The 17,901-nt window shown below is 46.3% G+C and overlaps 1 protein-coding gene across 1 annotated transcript; it reads right to left on the reverse strand.

Annotated features, from left to right (window-relative positions):
- Positions 1-9,678: 9,678 nt before the first annotated feature.
- On the reverse strand, positions 9,679-15,408 carry CHMP4C (charged multivesicular body protein 4C; the record flags this gene model as incomplete). The annotated part of the gene is made up of 4 exons (XM_014549358.1): positions 9,679-10,509; positions 10,675-10,828; positions 13,186-13,300; positions 15,224-15,408. Coding segments are annotated over 4 exons (519 nt in total), but the record flags the coding sequence as incomplete, so codon positions are not given.
- Between the last annotated feature and the right edge of the window lie 2,493 nt (positions 15,409-17,901).

Below are 17,901 nucleotides of genomic sequence, written 5' to 3' on the forward strand. Positions count from 1 at the left end.
AGGCAGGGCCCCGGGGGCACAGCAGCCCGGGACTGTCCGGGCAGCCGCGCCTCGTTCCCGGGAGGCACCAGACTGACCCAGCAAAAGCACGGATTCCGAACGCGCCTGCCTTTCGGGCGCCGTTAAACCGCGCGGCCTGCCTTGCTGTCTGGTTTCTAAAGAACAACTTTCCATTTAAAAATTTCAATTAATAGAATCCACGCTGCTCTGGCAGATTTTAGGGGGCGGGCACTGGCATTTACGGTGAGCTTAGAGCGCGCCCTAGTGGCCGTGGGAGTGCCAGTACCTGGTGACACTCGAAGGGAAGCCACGGTGGGGGGTGGGGGGGGCGGGGTCAGCAAAACCACACCCTGAAGCCGGGCTGTTGTCAGGAAGACACACCCCAGAGAGCGGTCCTCTCTCCTCTAAGGAGGTGCCCTGGCTCATCAGGTTGCGCTCGGGTGGCCTGGGCAGGCGTACAGTTCATTTACTGTATTTGTGACGGGCTCCCTTCACCTTCCTAAGGTAGGAACATGGAATTGACCCTCGCCTGACCCCTGTTACGTCTGAAAGGCTCAATGTGGTTATCAGCTATGTCTGAGTGGTAACCAACTTTTCAACGGACTTGTTCCTATTGCTGCCCTGTTCCACGAGGAAGCCAGGTCCAGCGCGGAAGGGAGTCGGTTATAAGTGACCTGAGTGATTCCACCTGAACTGCTCCCTAGGGCAGTGATGGCGAACCTTTTGAGCTCAGCGTATCAGCATTTTGAAAAACCCTAACTTAACTCTGGTGCCGTGTCACATATAGAAATTTTTTGATATTTGCAACCATAGTAAAACAAAGACATATTTTTGATATTTATTTTATATATTTAAATGCCATTTAACAAAGAAAAATCAACCAAAAAATGAGTTCGCGTGTCACCTCTGACATGCGTGTCATAGGTTTGCCATCACTGCCCTAGTGTGTTCCTTTACAGAAAGTGTTCTTCTTCTTTAGCTCCTTTTCTCGTTTCAGCTAGTTTTCTAGAAGTGGTAGGTTTAATAATTTTGTGTCACCCTATTTTGAAAAAAAAATGCTTCCCCTCTCCTCCATATCTTCCTTTTTTTTAAAAAAAAAATTATTGTTGAAAGTATTACATATGTCCCCCTTTTCCCTCATTGGCCCCTTATAGCCCCCAGGCCCTCAGGTCCCTTCCTTTCCGGGGAACTTGGGTGTGTGAGCGAGGAGGCCCTGCCCAGTGACTAGGAGCGCTGCTCCCTGCCTGGGGAACGGACAGGCTCCGCACTGTGAGCACAGGCACAGCAGCCAGAACCCCTCCCAGATGCCCCTGCTCCTCCCACGCCCCTTCCTCAGCTGCAGCTCTCACCCGGCAGGCATCAGCCTCCCTCTTCTCTCCGCAGCTGCAATGTGCTGACTCCAAAGACTGTTAGATTAACCCTCCTGTGGCCCCCATACAGACATGTTTAAATGCTTATTTTACAAATGAAGACAATGAGGGTCACCAGAGCGAAACAATGATCTGAGGTCATGGTGGTGGAAGCTGGACGGGACCTTCCAACCCCCTAGGAAAGGACTTACTGCCTCGTCTGCCGGGAGTATGGCCTGGGGCGCCTCGCCCAGGGCCGTGCCCTCTTGCAGGGCAGCACCCTCACCAGAGTCACCTCAGAGTGTCTCATGGGGTCACTGAGCTTAACTTCTACTCAGTGCTCCTTTCTTCCCTTTCTTCCCATGGGGCCGATGCCCAAAGCACCCCTTAAGGAGCCTCCCGCACGGGTCCTCAGCCTCAGCCTCCCAGGAGCCCGCGGCGGCGACAGTCACACAGGTAGGAGATGACGGGGACACGTGGACCAGAGAACCCAAGTCCGCAGCTGTGGCCTGGACCACTAGACCACCAACTCCGACGATGGTGGTCATGATCACTCCTTCACCACTGTCACCCTTGACAACCTTACAATCAGTCTGTTGCCTGAAGGCTCAGGCTGATTATATTCTGAAGTTCATGATTTTCCGGTCAAGTCAAGAAATGGGACTTTAAACATTCAGTACACGGACATATTCTGATCTCGGACTTTATTTTCTCTATCAATACTTTTAGAAACTTAAAATTTTAGCAATTATACTTTTACTCCTTAAAACACAAGTCTGACCCAAGTCTGATGTTACTTTACTAAATACCTTAAAGTCATTAAAGAGCAAAACGTTTTAGGAGAGAGGAGGAGCTCAGGAGAGCACAGTGTCCCGGGTCTAAGGGGGCGCTGGGGCCACGAGCCAGCTTCCTGCATGGGCCACTCTGGGTGACAGAGCCCGCAGCGCCCTGAGGCCTGGGCTGTGGCAGGTGCACTGGTCCTGCCCACAGACATCGACAGGGGGGAACAAAGCAATAAAAATCGCTCAATCTTCTGTAAACCTTGGCTGTAAATATGACCTTGAACTCTTCGATCTGACTAAGAGCTATGCTACAAAAGGGCTGAGTTTTCAAATAGGGACTGGGGGGAGCATTCTTTACCACACGGGGACTGTTATTGGCTAATCTTTTTGGCTCAGATTTGCTTTCTTTCTCTGGAAAAAAAAAAAAGGAGAAATATTCTTTTTAAAAAAAAAAAAAACTGTGTAGATAAATAAATAAATAATAACTAAAACTGGAAAAACCTATCAATCTGGCCCAGTTTCCCAGGACGCATTCCGCAGTTTTAGGCCCAGGTAAGTTTGCCTCGTACAATTAAAATAACCTAGAAATAGCACCAGTCCAGGGAGTAAGTCGATTCCACACTATGAAGTGCTCACCCTTTTCACAGTCTGGCTGCTGCTGCCCTCTACAGCCACAGGCAGGGGAGCAGTGCTCCTTTCTGAGGTTCTCCTGGCCTGGAACTACTTCCTTCGGGATGTGGCCTGTGTCATCTTGTGAAGGACATGCTGGTGTTAGCAGAGATGCAGGAAGAGATTAAGGACGTAGGTCCTGGATGGAAGGAAGCCTGAATTCAAATTCTCAACCTTGCTTTAGGAATGGTGTGGCTTTACAAAGCTGTTTAATCTCTTTGAGCCACTTTCAACTTTACTATTAATATGTATTACTTATATTAATTAATGAATTAGTACACTGGGGTTTCCTTTTGAGAGAACTAATAAAGATTGAAATTCTTTCTTTATTTTTCCCATCACCACTTACCCCCCTTGCCCTCTTCCATCTCCACCAGCCCGCTCCCCACTTCCCCTCTGTGATCACCACACTGTTGTCCATTAGTTGTTTCTCCTTTTTTTTTCTTTCTTTTTTTTTTTTTGCTCAATCCCTCCACCCTAACACTCCCCCCACAAGAACTGTCTGCCTGCTCTCTAGGAGTCTATCTTTGTTAATTAATATTCTGTTAATACCTCCTTCATAGCCATGTTTTTAAAACTAAATCAAATATTGAACGACACCCTCTGCACTCAATTGGCATAAAGATAGCATATGACGGAAGGTGATAATTGATACTGAAAGTGCCTCTGTTGCTTTGAGAATTGACAAGAGCAGAAAGAATTTATTAAGCCTTAACTTTGTACCAGGGACTGCACTAACTTTGCGTACATATTCTCATTGAATTCTCATGACAATCCAGTGAGATCAAGGGTAGTATTCCTATTATATCACTAAATAGTTTCAGCCTCACCGAGATTAAGAAACTTTCCAAGGTGACATGAGGACACCTTCAATTGATATAGGAAATATAAATAAAGAGAAAGAAATTCTAAAAAGGACCTAAATGAAAGTCCCAAAGTTGAAAAATATGATAACTGGAATGAAAAATTCACTAGAGGAATTCAACAGTAAATTTGAGTAGACAGGGAAAGAACTGGTGGACATAAAGCTAGATCAGTTACAATTATTTAGTTTGAGGAGCATAAAGAAACATGAATTAAAAATTAACAGATCCTAAAAGACCTGTGTGATACCATCAAGCATACGAACATATAAGTGAAAGGACCACCCGCCACCCCCCAAAGGATAGCAGAGAGAGGGAGAAAGGGACAGAAAAAATATTTGAAGAAATTATGACCAAGTACTTCCCAAAGTTGGTTAGAGACATGAATGAACACCTCCAAGAAGCCTGATGAACTCCAAGTTGGAAAAACTCAGAGATCCATGCTTATAATCAAGCAGCCAAAAGCCAAAGGTGAAGAATCTTGAAAGCAGCAAAAGGCTCATGTAAAAAAGATAGTCAATAAAATTAACATCTGATTTCTCATCAAAAACATGGAGGCCAGCAGGCAGTGGAATGACATATTCAAAGTGTTGGAGGCGGGGAAACCCTCTCAACCAAGAACTGTATATCTGGCAAAATTGTTCTTTAAAAAAGGAAGGGAAAATTAAGACATTGCCACATACACAGAATGGAGGGAGTTCATTGCTAGTAAATCTGCCCTCAGAGACATGCTTACAGGAGTCCTTCCAGCTTAAATGAAAGGACATTAGATAGTAATTCGAACCAACACAAAGCAATAGAGAACACCAGTCAGATAACTGCATCTGCAAATAGAAAAGGCAGCATTCATGTACTTTTATTTGTTATTCCTCTTTTTTCCAATTTTATTTAAAAGACAAGTATATGATGCAATATTTGTAAATCTGTGTTGATGGGCACATATGTGTAAAGATGTAACTTACACAGTATGAAAGGGGATGGAGACAGGTAGGAGCAAAGTTTTTGTTTACTGTTGAAATAAATTTGTATTAATCTGAATTAATTTGTTATAAATTAAGGTGGTATTTGTAATTCTCAAGGAAATCACTAAGAAAGTAACTCAAAAGTATATTTTAAAAGAAACTACAAGGAAATTAAAATGTTACACTAGGACATATTTAACATTTATTTATTAACTTCCTTAAGGAAGTACATAATGGAGGAATTGAGGGGAAAACAGACATAAAACATATAGAAAACAAAAAGCAAAATGACAGATACAGTAACTACATTAAATGTTAATGATTAAACTCGCCAATTAAAAGGAAGAGTTTGATGAATGGATTTTAAAAAGCAATACCAATTACATGCTGTTAACAAAAGACTACCTTTAGAGTCAAGCACAGAGTCAAACTGAAAATTTTAAAAAAGAGAAAGATACTTCAGGCAAATTTTAAACAAAAGACAGTAGGAGTGACTATACCAATACTAGACAAAACGGACTTTAAGACAAACATGTTGCTATTGAAATGATAGGAAAACTAGAGAAAACCTCTAACTTCCAGTTGACTGGAGCCTGGGATAGAGACCATGAATAGAAATATACCATTTTTTATTAAACTTCAATCCCCACACTAGCTCAGAGCTCAGAAAATAATATTTAGTAGATATTGGTTGACCGAATGAATACATTTATATATGAACTTCATTCCCATAAAAGTGATAGTTAAAGCTGTAATTTAAAATAAGGTCTATGAACATGAGTGGGGGGGTTAGTGGGGGGGGATAAGGACACATTTGTAATACCTTAACTAATAAAGAATTTTAAAAAATAATAAAATAAAATAAGGTCTATGAAGAATGTAGATGGATGAGACAGCAAATAACTAAATTATGGAGAATGTGGAAAAGAATCACATTTGTAGCATGGAACAGACTGTGGAATCTCAGAGGGAAGGATATGCATAACCCATGGACACAGACATAGGGTGGTAAAGGCCTGGGTGGAGGGGAGCAGGGCAGGCTAGAAGAGGTCATTGGGGGAAAAGGGGGACATATGTAATACTTTCACAATAAAGATTAAAAAAGAAAAGATTGACATTTGTGAGGAAGGAAGAAGACTGAGTCATCTAAAAAGAAAAAAAGAGTTGGGATTATGGAAATACAGGGATGTCATGGAGGGCAATGAGTAGCAAATTTTCCAAAGAGTACATGACAGGTATTAATATCAAGAGTATGTATAACTTGTACATAAGTATACACACACTTGATGTGATTATAGATATATTCATATGTAAAAACAATCAACCACATACATGCCACCTTTTCAGAGAGGTCTGGATTGGAATGTTTTTCCTGCTGACAGGAAGCCTCCTGATACCCTAAAGAACAGTGTGTATATAACCTCGATAGCCCTGTGAATACGAGGCATTTCCAGAAGAAACATTCATCATCAGAGGTGTTGCCTACTGCTGAGTGTTTAGACATCTCTCTTCTAAATAACTTCACTGCTCTGCCTTATCTGTACTCCCTTAATGTATATAAGTCATTTTCTTCTGAAAAACAGCCCACATGTCTTTTACGTAGTGCAGTAAAACTTCCTGTAAGCCAGAAAACAAATTATGCAAAGTGAATTTGAAGTCCGAAGAGGACTTTTAGCTCTTTTAAGAAATGCTTCCTCCAGCACAAATGTTAATATCTATCTTAAATTAAGGGAACAGAGGAAGGATGTGGGAAGATGAAATTGAAATCGACTAAGATTTCATAAAGTTGTTCCCTAGGGCCGTCCTGTAAGGGCACCGAGATATCTTCATTAGTCTCAGCTTCTCTGGGTTTTTCCTTTTTTTGTCTTCTTCTTCTTGTTTGGATTGCTAACTTAGATACATTATCCAGTTTGTTTTCACAAGACACCTACCGTTGTGTTGTATAAAGGATTTGCTACTCCAATTTCTACTAAGTAAACCAGTGCTCAGACTCTGTTTGCCAAGAATGAGAAAAAGCTGCAGTTCTGCCTTCATTATTCTCAGTGTGGAGTGGACACCTATTGTTTGGGGTGGAGTTGTCAGGTGTGAGGTGGCCAGCATCCACCCCCACTTCTTCAGGCCGGATGCCTGGATTATGCTTTAGCAAACCTGCCTCCCTGCTTCTCATTCATGAGCGTCCAGATGGCTGACTCCAGAGCCAAGCTTGGCCAATCAAATATTCTGGCTCTAGACCTAGACTCTGGAGCAGAATAACATCTTGCTCACTTTTCCCGACAGTTGGCTGGCTCTCAGAGGGTGGAGTCCTGGGATCTGGCTCCCATGAGCTCCAGAGCCTCTGGTCTGATTTGCATTTTATGCATTTCCAAGTAACTTCCAAGAAATCCAAGTCTGTCGCTCAAGTTATCCGGAATGTGTATCATACAGCCAAAAAGAATAGAAGAACCCAACTGATATATTGGAAGACATTTATTTAAAAATACAAAATACAACAGAGTACCTACTCAGCATTGCCCTGAGGTACCTTGTGATGCACTGAGACCAATCGATAGCAAACCTCCCAGAATGTACAAGAGCCCTTCTGTGCTAGGGCTGCCTTGCTGGAACACCTTTAGGTGTCAGATTAACACCTTTATTATTTTTCATACTCTTCCATCTAAGGATGATTTACTTTTACACCTTTTCTCTCTTGTGTTTCACTCTCTTTACTGCCAACAGAAATGCAATATTATGATTTTATTTCAAAACATTTTTCTTTTCAAAATAAGATGTCACCTTTTGAAAAATTTTCTTTATTTTTAACAATTTGTCATTTTAGTACTTCAAATTATCTGTGCACTCATCGATAATGAGGACTCTATCTTCTTGCCCAAGGCTAACCAACAGAAATATAATGTGAGCCATACATGCAATGCTTCATTTCCAAATAGCCACAGTCTAAAAGGGCAAAAGAAACAGCTGAGATAAATTTGAATAGTTTATGTAACCCAATACATCTAAAATAATATTTCAACGTGAAGCATTATGGGAGTGTTAATGAGACAGCCCATGTTCTTTTTATTCTGTCTCTGAAACTCAGAGATTTGGGTGCCAGGGTTTTATTTTAGTTGTTTTGTTCTTGTTACTTGCCAGCTTTTATATATTCCTTTAAGTCTCGGGGGGTTTGTCCTGGGATGCGTTAGGGGACTTGGAATCATTTCATTCTTTTGACATTTGCTTTTAGTCGTTCAGGGTGGGCCCAGAGCAGCCTTTGGCCTGGGCACAATTGGACCTCACTAGTGAGCCACGCCCTCCTGAGGGCTCAGCCTGATGCCCCCGGATTAGGGGGTCTCTCCACCGAGGCTGTGGGAACGCAAACTGTCCCCAGGCTGTGTGAGCTCTGGGAGGGACCTGCTACTTCTTCCAGTGGTTCCTGTGCGCCTCAGTCACTTCTTACTCCATGGACGCAGGTCAGTGCCCAGCCCCACTCGCAGGGACCCTCTGCCCATCTGGTCGCCAGAGTGTGCTCGCTCTCTCTCTCTCTCTCTCTCTCTTCCTCCTTTCCTCCCTCCCTCAGACCTCCAAGCTCTCGGGCTCCCCTCCCTTTAAGGCACCTGCGGCACTGAGGACCCCTCACCAGTTTCTCTCTCAGGAATCAGTCTAGCGATGCCTGTTGTCCAATGTCTGGAAACTGCTGTTTCCTGTGCTTTGTCCAGTTTTGAAGGTAGAAGGTCACTCAAGTTCCTGTGATGGCCCAGAAGGTGTAAAAACCTGCTCTCTGTTCCTTCACTAAATGCTTACCGATGCCTCCTGCCTGCGAGGAGCTCTGCTGGGGAGGCCCCATTGAGCTGAGAGAGGCAGCTCGGCCTCGTGGTCACCAGACCTCGGGGAGGAAGAGCGATAACTGCGTAATAGTTCAAGTAAAGATACAACGGGAACCCTGACAGGCGATAGGCAAGAAAGCAAAGTGCCGTGGACACTGTAGCAGGGAGACCTGATTTAGTCTGTGCCATCAAGAAAAATGTCCCCATTAATGGGCATTTCAGGTCAGGTTTGGTACCTGTGCTGTCGAGTGAGAAGACTGCCATGAAGAACTGCATATGCAGACGGCCTGTGGCAGGACTGAACCTCAGAGATCATCGCGTGCAGGCCTTAGGTTTCCCAACAAAGACAGAGGCCCGGTCCTCGAAGGTGCGAGTGGCAGGGCAGGCGCTGGAATCAGGACCCCACCTGCAGGCCCAGCTCTCTCCATTTCACTGTGCTGCTAAGCACATGCTGGGAACACCCTATATAATGACATTGTCATTTTATGGTCCGGGACATAGTCTGAGCAATACATAATTTTGCAACATATTTTTATTTAAAAATAATTACGGCCAGCCCTGGCCGGTTTGGTTATGTGGATAGAGTGCCGGCTTGCAGACCGAAGGGTCCCAGGTTCGATTCCAGTCAAGGGCACGTACAGCGGTAGCGGGCTCCTCCCCGGCCTGGGACCTGGTCGGGGCTTGGGCAGGAGGCAACCAATCAATGTGTTTCTCTCACATCAATATTTCTCTCTGTCTTTCCCTCTCTCTTCCACTCTCTCTAAAAATCAATGGAAAAATATCCTTGAGTGAGGGTTAAAAATCTACATAATAAAAGCCTAAGCGACTGTTACGGTGGAAGGACCAGAACGACCAGTCGCTATGATGCACACTGACCACCAGGGGGCAGACACTCAACGCAGAAGCTGCCCCTGGTGGTCAGTGCACTCCCACAGGGGGAGCACTGCTCAGCCAGAAGCCACAGCTGGTGAGCTCAGCAGCAGTGGTGGGAGCTTCTCCTGCCTCCACAGCAGCACTAAGGAGCAGTGACCTGAGCAGTAAGGAGCAGCAAAAGCAGATGGGCAGTAAGGAGCAAGGGGTCCCAGACTGCGAGAGGGATGTCTGATGGCTGGCCTAAGCCGGCAGGCAGACATCCCCTGGGGGGTCCCCGACTGCGAGAGGGTGCAGGCCAGGCTGAGGGACTCCCCCCACCCAGTGCACAAATTTCATGCACTAGGCCTCTAGTAATAATAATAACAAAGGCCAAAATGTCATTCAAGATACACTTTAAAATGCCTATATTTTTAATGTATTTACAAGAAAAGGCTGCAGTGTAAATTAATGTGCAGAGCACAGGGCAGACGAGCGTGAACACTTGCACGCTCCGCGGCATCGCTGTGGGGAATCAGCAGCTACCTGGGTGCCTGAGTCACAGCGAGAGAGTCAGTGGGCAGTGGGAGCTATTCGCGCTTTTAGACATTCGGGATCTGCATCCGTGGCCCCTCCCCAGCTTCATTGGCGGAATAAATGTCAATTAACGATCCTTTAAGATTTCAAACGGCCGAACTCCAGTGAAACTGTGTGGTAGACTCGCCAGGTCGTCCCCACGTGCAGCCTCTCCGGGGCGCCTTTGCCCCTTCCATGGCACCACAGCCCACGACATGGGCCCACAGAACAGAAGTCACTTCCCCAGCTCCGCCAGCCACCTCGCTCCTCAGGGGCTTTTAAACGGTTCTGTGTTTGATATGAGAACAGACTTCCGTTTCCTGTCCACAGATACAGAGCGAGCACTGGTGTGTCCCAGGCCTGGGGTTCAGTGGGGAGCAGGCAGGGGCCCCCCTCGTGCAAGGTCTTCCTCGGTGCCCTGGGCAGCCCCCTCTGACCCCACTCCCTTCTTTTACTTTTACGCGTGAGGCTGACAGACAGCCATCATCCATAAATATAAAACAGGGCCTCTGCTCACTTCTGAACTTGGCAAAAATATTTTTTATGTCTTATGTACAGCTCGTTGATTTAGGCGTCAAAACAGCTCCCTCCCAGTTAGGAGGCCCACGCTGCCAGGTGCTGGAGGTCCTCGTCCTCTCCGCCTGCCCGCCGGGAAGGTGCTGGGACAGAAAGCAGATGCAAGTTAGTAATCGGTGACATTCACACGTTGGCATAGAAAACAGGTGTGAGTTATGTATACAAGGAGTATACTTAGGGAATAAAGGTAAGCGCTGACGGGGGTATGGGTCAGGCTCCTATTTTAGGTCGTGGAGGTGGGGACACACCTGCTCGGGGCCTCGTGGCCGGGCCCAAGGAGCCGGGCGTTCTGTCTGGCTGAGCTGGGAGGGAGGTGGAAGGCACATTCGGAAGCCGGATATTTGTCATCTTCTTATTTAATTCTTCCTGCTCCAGTTCTTCCAGTTCCGCCATCAGCTCATCCTGAGCACAGGGGGAAGAAAGAATTATGGAGTTTGCGTTTCAAGCAGTGGGTTTCCTCAAACACAATAACAAGAACATCTGCTACCCAATTGATATGTGAGAGCCCAGTGAAACGGAATATTTATTTGAAGACTAAGTCTCTTTTGCAACACTGAGCAATGATTAAAAAATGAATATTTTGGCTTGTGCAAATTTGTCGTAGCTAATCTTACAATACTTCAGCAAACTGTTATGCAAGTAATTTGTGCAGCCGGAATATAAAGCCTCCACTGTTCCCAGGGAGTTTACACCTTGCCTGCCCATTTCCAATGCAGCTTTTCCTTTCTACTGTGAAAAATTAAGAATTTGTGAAACCTTTCATTTGGGTTAATGTTATTACAAATAAGCAACAGGTATAGCAAAAGCAGAACGTGCAGAAGGTAAAAAGAATCAAGGGTATTATGATTCCTTTGTTAAATTACTAAAGCCGATAGGTGTTTGAGTTAAGGAAACATCATCCCAAGGTAGGTGCCCCGTATTTCTTTCTCTTAGCAATAGTCTCAGAGCGGCCAGTTCGATCCTAAGCCACTCTCTGTCCCAAGAACCTTCAATTCGCAAGACCGTTGGGAGACTGTGAGTGTAAGTCACCTACGTCAGCTAGGAGGTGACTTGTGATTGGCCAGGTCACCTGGCTCCCGGGACCTCAGGCAGACCCAGCCCCTGAGAGGCTGAGAGACTAAATTAATTTGTCCCCGTTAGAATTCTGAGCTTGTCCCCATTAGAAATGACCTAAGACACTCTCATATCCAACCAAAGAAAGTCTTCATTTCCTCATTCGTTCATCATTGAACAAACTGATTGCGAGCTACTCCTGGCTGGATATTGAACTCATAGCTGGGGATGCAAAGTTCAACCAAGAGTTCCGACCTTGAAGGAGCTTATTATTAAATGTGGGAGAAAGGCACATAAACAAATAATTATCCTGCATTGAAGTGCAAGGGATAATACCAGGGGCCACAGAGGAGATACTTAAGGCAACCACAACACTTGGTAATGACGATGTGTATCAGACAGGAAGCAAGCTGACCGCTGTGGAATGTCCTCGTGGAGAGGAAACGAAGCAGGAAAGTGTGGGGTGGGGTGGTCAGTGGAGCGGGTGGTTTGTGGCTCTCCACAGGCAGTGTGAATAGAGTGCCTTCGGAATGAACACGCTCACGTCCCATTTCTGCTCACAAAGCAATCAGGAGCAAATATAGCAAATGCGGTCACAGCAGAACACATTATGCCACCCGGAGTCCGTGCCCAGAATCGCCTACCGCGCTCGGCAGGTAGCTACGGCACCACCAAGAAATTGACATTTTCCTTAGCAAATGGGATGACAGAATCATCACCTCCTCCCTCATTCCCAGACGGCAGGTGCCGCCACGTGTCCCTTCATGGATGAAAGGTGTAGTAACAAATGTAAGAGCCCCAGCGTCATGAGCCCCAGCCTGAGGAGGCCTGTTCGTCTCCCCAGGGCGGGCACACTCTCTCCAAGAGCCACACAGCCGAGGCGAGGCTCCGCGGGCCGCCGTGGTCTCTGCGGCAGCCTCTCAGCCCTGCTGTTCTGGTGGTGCTGGCTTCCTGCCATCCTTAAACAGGCAAAACCACCCTCGGTGCCGGGTCACACCAGCTCAGGCCGTGGGAAGGATCTGGCCTGAAAGCCAAGTTTCCCCAACGTTTCTCTCGGTCCCGTGGAACCACACCTCTTACCATGTGCTTCGTTTTTAAACCAGGGAGATGTAGGAAGTAGGGTCCTTGCTGTGCTACTCTGAGAATGGGAGACGGTTCCAGATCTGAGCTGGTGTGCATGCTGGAACAGAACCAGGGGCGTTCCCAGCACAGCCCCTTCCTCCTGGGAGTCAGTCTCACTTCGCTGATGAGTCCAAATGGAACGTGTGCTCTTAATGCCCGTTCACGTTCATGCGTTTCACAGCCCGAGGAGCGAAGGGAGGCGAGCTCACCTCCCATGTCCCAGCCACACCGCGCGCTGTCTGCCTCACAGAACGGCGTCTGCTCTGTTCCGCCCAGATGTGCAAGCGCCATTCCTCCCCTAATGGGCTATTGAAGCACCGCCACTGAGTCTCTAACTTCACATAATCACAGGCTGTTCTTCCTTAACAGCTAGAAACTTAATGGGGGCCGTCTGCCAAACTCTATTAATCTTTCCTTTAAATCAGAGCTACCAACACTTCATTTCCCTCTTAAGTAGGTTTCTATCAAGTACCACTTATTCTTCGATGAGACTTAAGGAAGTATTTAAGGCGCCCCGTCTGCTGTGGACGGTGGGAGCTGCCCTGCCCAGCAGCCACGCGCTCCATCCTCCACGCGCTGCCCACCTCATCGAAGTCCTCGCCGAATCCAGTGTGCTGAGAAAATGCCTCGGAGATTTCTTGGGCGACATCCTGCTGCTCTGTGATTTCTTGCATCAAATCATCTATTTTGTTCAAATCCCTAGGAAAGTATATTTTGTGGAAATATTTTAGAATCTCACTTTAAAACTATGCATTTAGTTAGATATACTCCCATATGTAAAAAAAAAAATGAGTCAAGTTAATATAAAATCCTAGTTATTCCTATAGGACAACAAAAATGATATTATGTATCAACTTTAAAAATGATTTGCATTTCAAAAAACTAACCCGGTATAAGCACAGATATTTTAAATATTAAATGAACAGCCATCACCCTTGGGAGTCACAAATGAACAAATTATCTTATAATTTACAATATTTGTAGACCCATGTTGAAATTTTGTCTGGTAGGGCATATGTAAACTTTAAATATATGCTGCTCTGTATCAACTCTGCAGGAAATGGTGCGGGGACCCCAGGCCCACATGACTGAGACCCGGCAGCTCTCAGCAGCCCCACCTCCTAGCAGCCCTCAGGCCGAGCTCTGAGACAAGAGGCCGTTTGCCAGACGCCTGGCAGCTCTGCCATCCTGACCCCAGAGGGCAGCACAGGCCTGGCTGCCCTGGGAGTCACAGGGAGGGCAGCGCAGGCTGGGAAGCCCTCAGCAGAACGCCCCCTGCAGCCCAGGGTGCAGCGCCACGGCCCCCCCTGAGCCCCTGGCCCCAACCACCGACCTGAGCGGCCAGGGCCCGGTGCCAGGCTCCGACTGCGCCTCTAGGACCTGTCTCCGAGTCGCCCCTCCAGCTCTGAAGCGAGGCTGAACTGACTGGATACCAGGAACGTGGGCTCCTCACTGGGATTTGATTCCCAGGGGGATAAACCTTTTGACAGTTTCTCAGACTCCCCTCGTGGAAAATGCTGAGTATTCTGACATATTTCCATGTAGTAAGTAAAAAGAACACTTACCGTTCTGCTACCGCCCCTCATTCCCAATTCTTTTTGTAACAAATATGTAAGGACTTTATGTCTTAAAGGGAGTGTGGGAGGTGCGGTGCAGGGTCGAGCACAGAGGGTGAGGCTGCCGAGCCCCCTGCGTGTGGTGCACGTTGGCACCGGTTAGCAGCAGCCGCAGGTTCAGACCGGCAGCGAGTGGGATGGCCTTGCTGAAGCCGTCAAATCGATGGCCCCGTGGGCACGGCTGCATCGCCCGGTGCTCCCTGCTCTCACATGTGGTGGCTCAGACCTCACGGTCACATCTCCTCTCAGAAAAGGGTCAGGTCCCTGGCACTGACTTCCCAGTGTGACGTACAGCAAACTGTCGCTGGCCCCACCACCACACTGAACGTTGATTACTGATGGCTTCCTTTGTACCAGGGACTAAGTGCATGACATCTGGTATCTTATTGACTCTCACAATAACCATAAGCAGTAGTATTGTCCCCAACTTACAGGCGAGGAAGCGGAATACAGGGGAGGCGAAGTAACTTGCCCCGGGACAGTCAGCAGGAGAACTGGGACCCTCACTCCGAAAGTCTGAGCCCCAAACCCAGGCCCATAGCTATGACTCTCATATGTCAGTTAGTGTCAGTCACTGCGTGAACCTGCTCAGAACAGCAGGCCCGGCTGCCCGCTTCCAGGAGCCTGGGCACCTGCGTTCTCGTCAGCCGCTTTCCCGGAGATCTGGAATGCCACCAGGTGACAACCACTGTCCTGTATCCAACAGCTCAAGATGCTGACGTGTAAGCCTCTGTGATTTATCTGATGAAGAGTTACAGGCAGAGTGTCAGACAATAGTGAGGCGACTGGGAAATGCAATGGACAGAATGAAGGTCCTTCGTGTTGTCATGGAGTTTTGTTTTGTTTTGTTTTGTTTTCTACCACGGGAACTTCTAGTCTTTCTCTGAAGGACCATTCCATTCTGACATGTCAAAGAGCCTCAACAGGACAGGCCATTCCTGCCAAACTCATCATCTGGCTCTCCCGACACTGGGGGCACTTAGGACGCGGAGGGAGGGGCACTCACATGTTCTCATGGGCCGCTCTCATGGCCTTGGCCGCCAGGCCCATGCTCCTCAGCACCTCGGTGTTGGTGTGCGCGTTCTCCAGGGCCTCTCGCTGGAACTCGACAGTGGACAGGGTGCCGTCGATCTGTGAGAGCTGCTTCTCCAACCTCTTCTTTCTCTTTAGTGCCTGCAACGCAGCTAAACAAGGAAGAAGCCACGTTTATAATGAGAGAGCCCAGTCACTTACTCCAGAGACATTCGCTCGGCACCAACCGGGGACTGGGCATTGTTGGCACCTACAGACAAGAGACAACCAGAAGGAGTGGAGAGACTCAGGGGTGCAGGTGCCCCTCCTTCACCTGCACAAGCGCCACCCCTCAAACATTTTCAATGTTATTCTTTTCTTCCCAAGACAGGCAAGTGTCAGAGGGTGAAAGTCCATTTTCACATTCCATAAAATAGACCACAGACACTCATTAAAAAAACAAAGAATGGGTCCTAACCGGTTTGGCTCAGTGGATAGAGCATCCGCCTGCGGACTGAAGGGTCCCAGGTTCAATTCCGGTCAAGGACATGTACCTTGGTTGCGGGCACATCCCCAGTAGGGGGTGCGCAGGAGGCAGCTGATGGATATTTCTCTCTCATCGATGTTTCTAACTCTCTATCCCTCACCCTTCCTCTCTGTAAAAAAAATCAATAAAAATATATTTAAAAAAAAGAATGGGCATAAAAATATGAATAGAAATCATGCAATCTTATATAATAAAAGGCTGATATGCAAATTGTCCCCTCAACCAGGAGTTCAACCGGGAGTTCAACCAGGGGGCAGGACTGGCTAGCCAACCGCCCACAGCCCCTCCCCCCGGCCGGCCCAGCCTGATTGGCCTGGATCAGGGTGGGCCAGCCGGACACCACCCATGCACGAATTCGTGCACCAGGCCTCTAGTAAAGAAATAAAATTTTAGAGGAAGAAAGAACTTTAACGGCTGTTTATTCTAGCTTTGCTTCCTTGTTTCAAAGGCAAGTTCATGGAGACCTGAAGAAGTTACATGGCTTGCTTGAAGGTAAACAGTGAGTGGCTGTCCCATACCCAGGATGCTGAGCTGCCTGTCTTGGTCTGAAATGGTTATGAGATGACCAGTAAGGTTACAAGGAACTATGAGCCCCATGAAATCCTAGAGTCCCACTCGAGGATTAGCTGGCATATTGGTGAGAGAAAAGAGTGTTGCCTTCAGACAAAAAATATCTACATACCCTGCCATTAGCATTTTAACAAATAACCTTATCAGCTCCATTCAGAAATCACAAAGCTAAGAGTTCTTTTGACTATGCAACTTGGAAGGCACCCAAAAACAGGCCCTAAAATGTGAGTTGTGATAAGACATTTGGAAAGAGTGCAGGGAAAGAGTGGCCAAGGAATGTTACTATGAAGATAATTAAATGGAATTGGCAAAAGAACTCAAATAGGTTAATGGTTTCGGAGTGAAACATGTAAGTTATTGCAACAGATTTCTGAGAGAAGGCTCTTTTCTAACTCAGTTTTGGTCAATTTTTTCTTGTAATTACAATATGTTTGGTTTATCTATTCCAATGCTTTTTGTTTGGTGCACATAGTCATTATACTTGTTGGGTTTTATTGGTGATCAATATGAAATATTGCTCTGACCAGGTAGAGCATTGTTCTGATATGCCAAGGTTGTAGTTTGTCCCAGGTCAAAGCACATACAAGAATTAACCCATGAATGCATAAATAAGTGGAACAACAAATCTCTTTCTCTATCTGTCTACTTATCTCTCTCCCAAATCAATAAATAATTTAAAAATTATAAAGAAATATCACTCTCTGACTGGTTTGGCTCAGTGGATAGAGGGTCGGCCTGTGGACTCAAGGGTCCCGGGTTCAATTCTAGTCAAGGGTGTGTACCTTGGTTGCAGGCACATCCCCAGTGGGGGGTATACAGGAGGCAGCTGATCAATGTTTCTCTCTCATCGATGTTTCTAACTCTCTATCCCTCTCCCTTCCTCTCTGTAAAAAATCAATAAAATATATTTTTTTAAAAAAAGGAATATCACTCTCTGTCCCATTCTTTTTGCCTTAAAGTATATTTTGTTTTATATTTAAATTAAACTTTTAGCTTTCTTTTTGTTACAATTTGCCTCTAATAATTTTATGGGGACCTCTATTTAAAAAATGTTTTATATTTGGCTTTTTCTGTATACTTATTACAGACTAGAGGCCCGGTGCACAAAATTCGTGCACTGGGGGTGGGGGTCCCTCAGCCCACCCTGCCCCCTCTCACAGACTGCGGAGCCCTCAGGGGATGTCCTACAGGCCACTCTATGAACTCAAGGCCACTCTATCAACTCAAGGAGACTTAGCAGCTACCAGTACATAGAAACAAACATAGGGAAGCAGCCAAAATACGGAGACAAAGAAACAAGTCACAAATGAAAGAAATGGATGAAAGCAAAATACTGGATATAGAGTTCAAAAGCATGGTTATAAGGTTACTCAAGAATCTTCTAGAAACCTCCAAGAAAATTAGTGAGACCCTCAAGGATATGAAAAAGGACCAATCATAAATTAAGCATACACTGACTGAAATAAAGAATAATATACAGAGATCCAACAGCAGACTAGAGGATCCCAAGAATCAAGTCAAAGATTTGAAATACGAAGAAGCAAAAAACACCCAAC

The sequence above is a fragment of the Myotis brandtii genome, unplaced genomic scaffold, assembly GCF_000412655.1.
Source record: "Myotis brandtii unplaced genomic scaffold, ASM41265v1 scaffold55, whole genome shotgun sequence".
Lineage (NCBI taxonomy): Eukaryota > Metazoa > Chordata > Mammalia > Chiroptera > Vespertilionidae > Myotis > Myotis brandtii.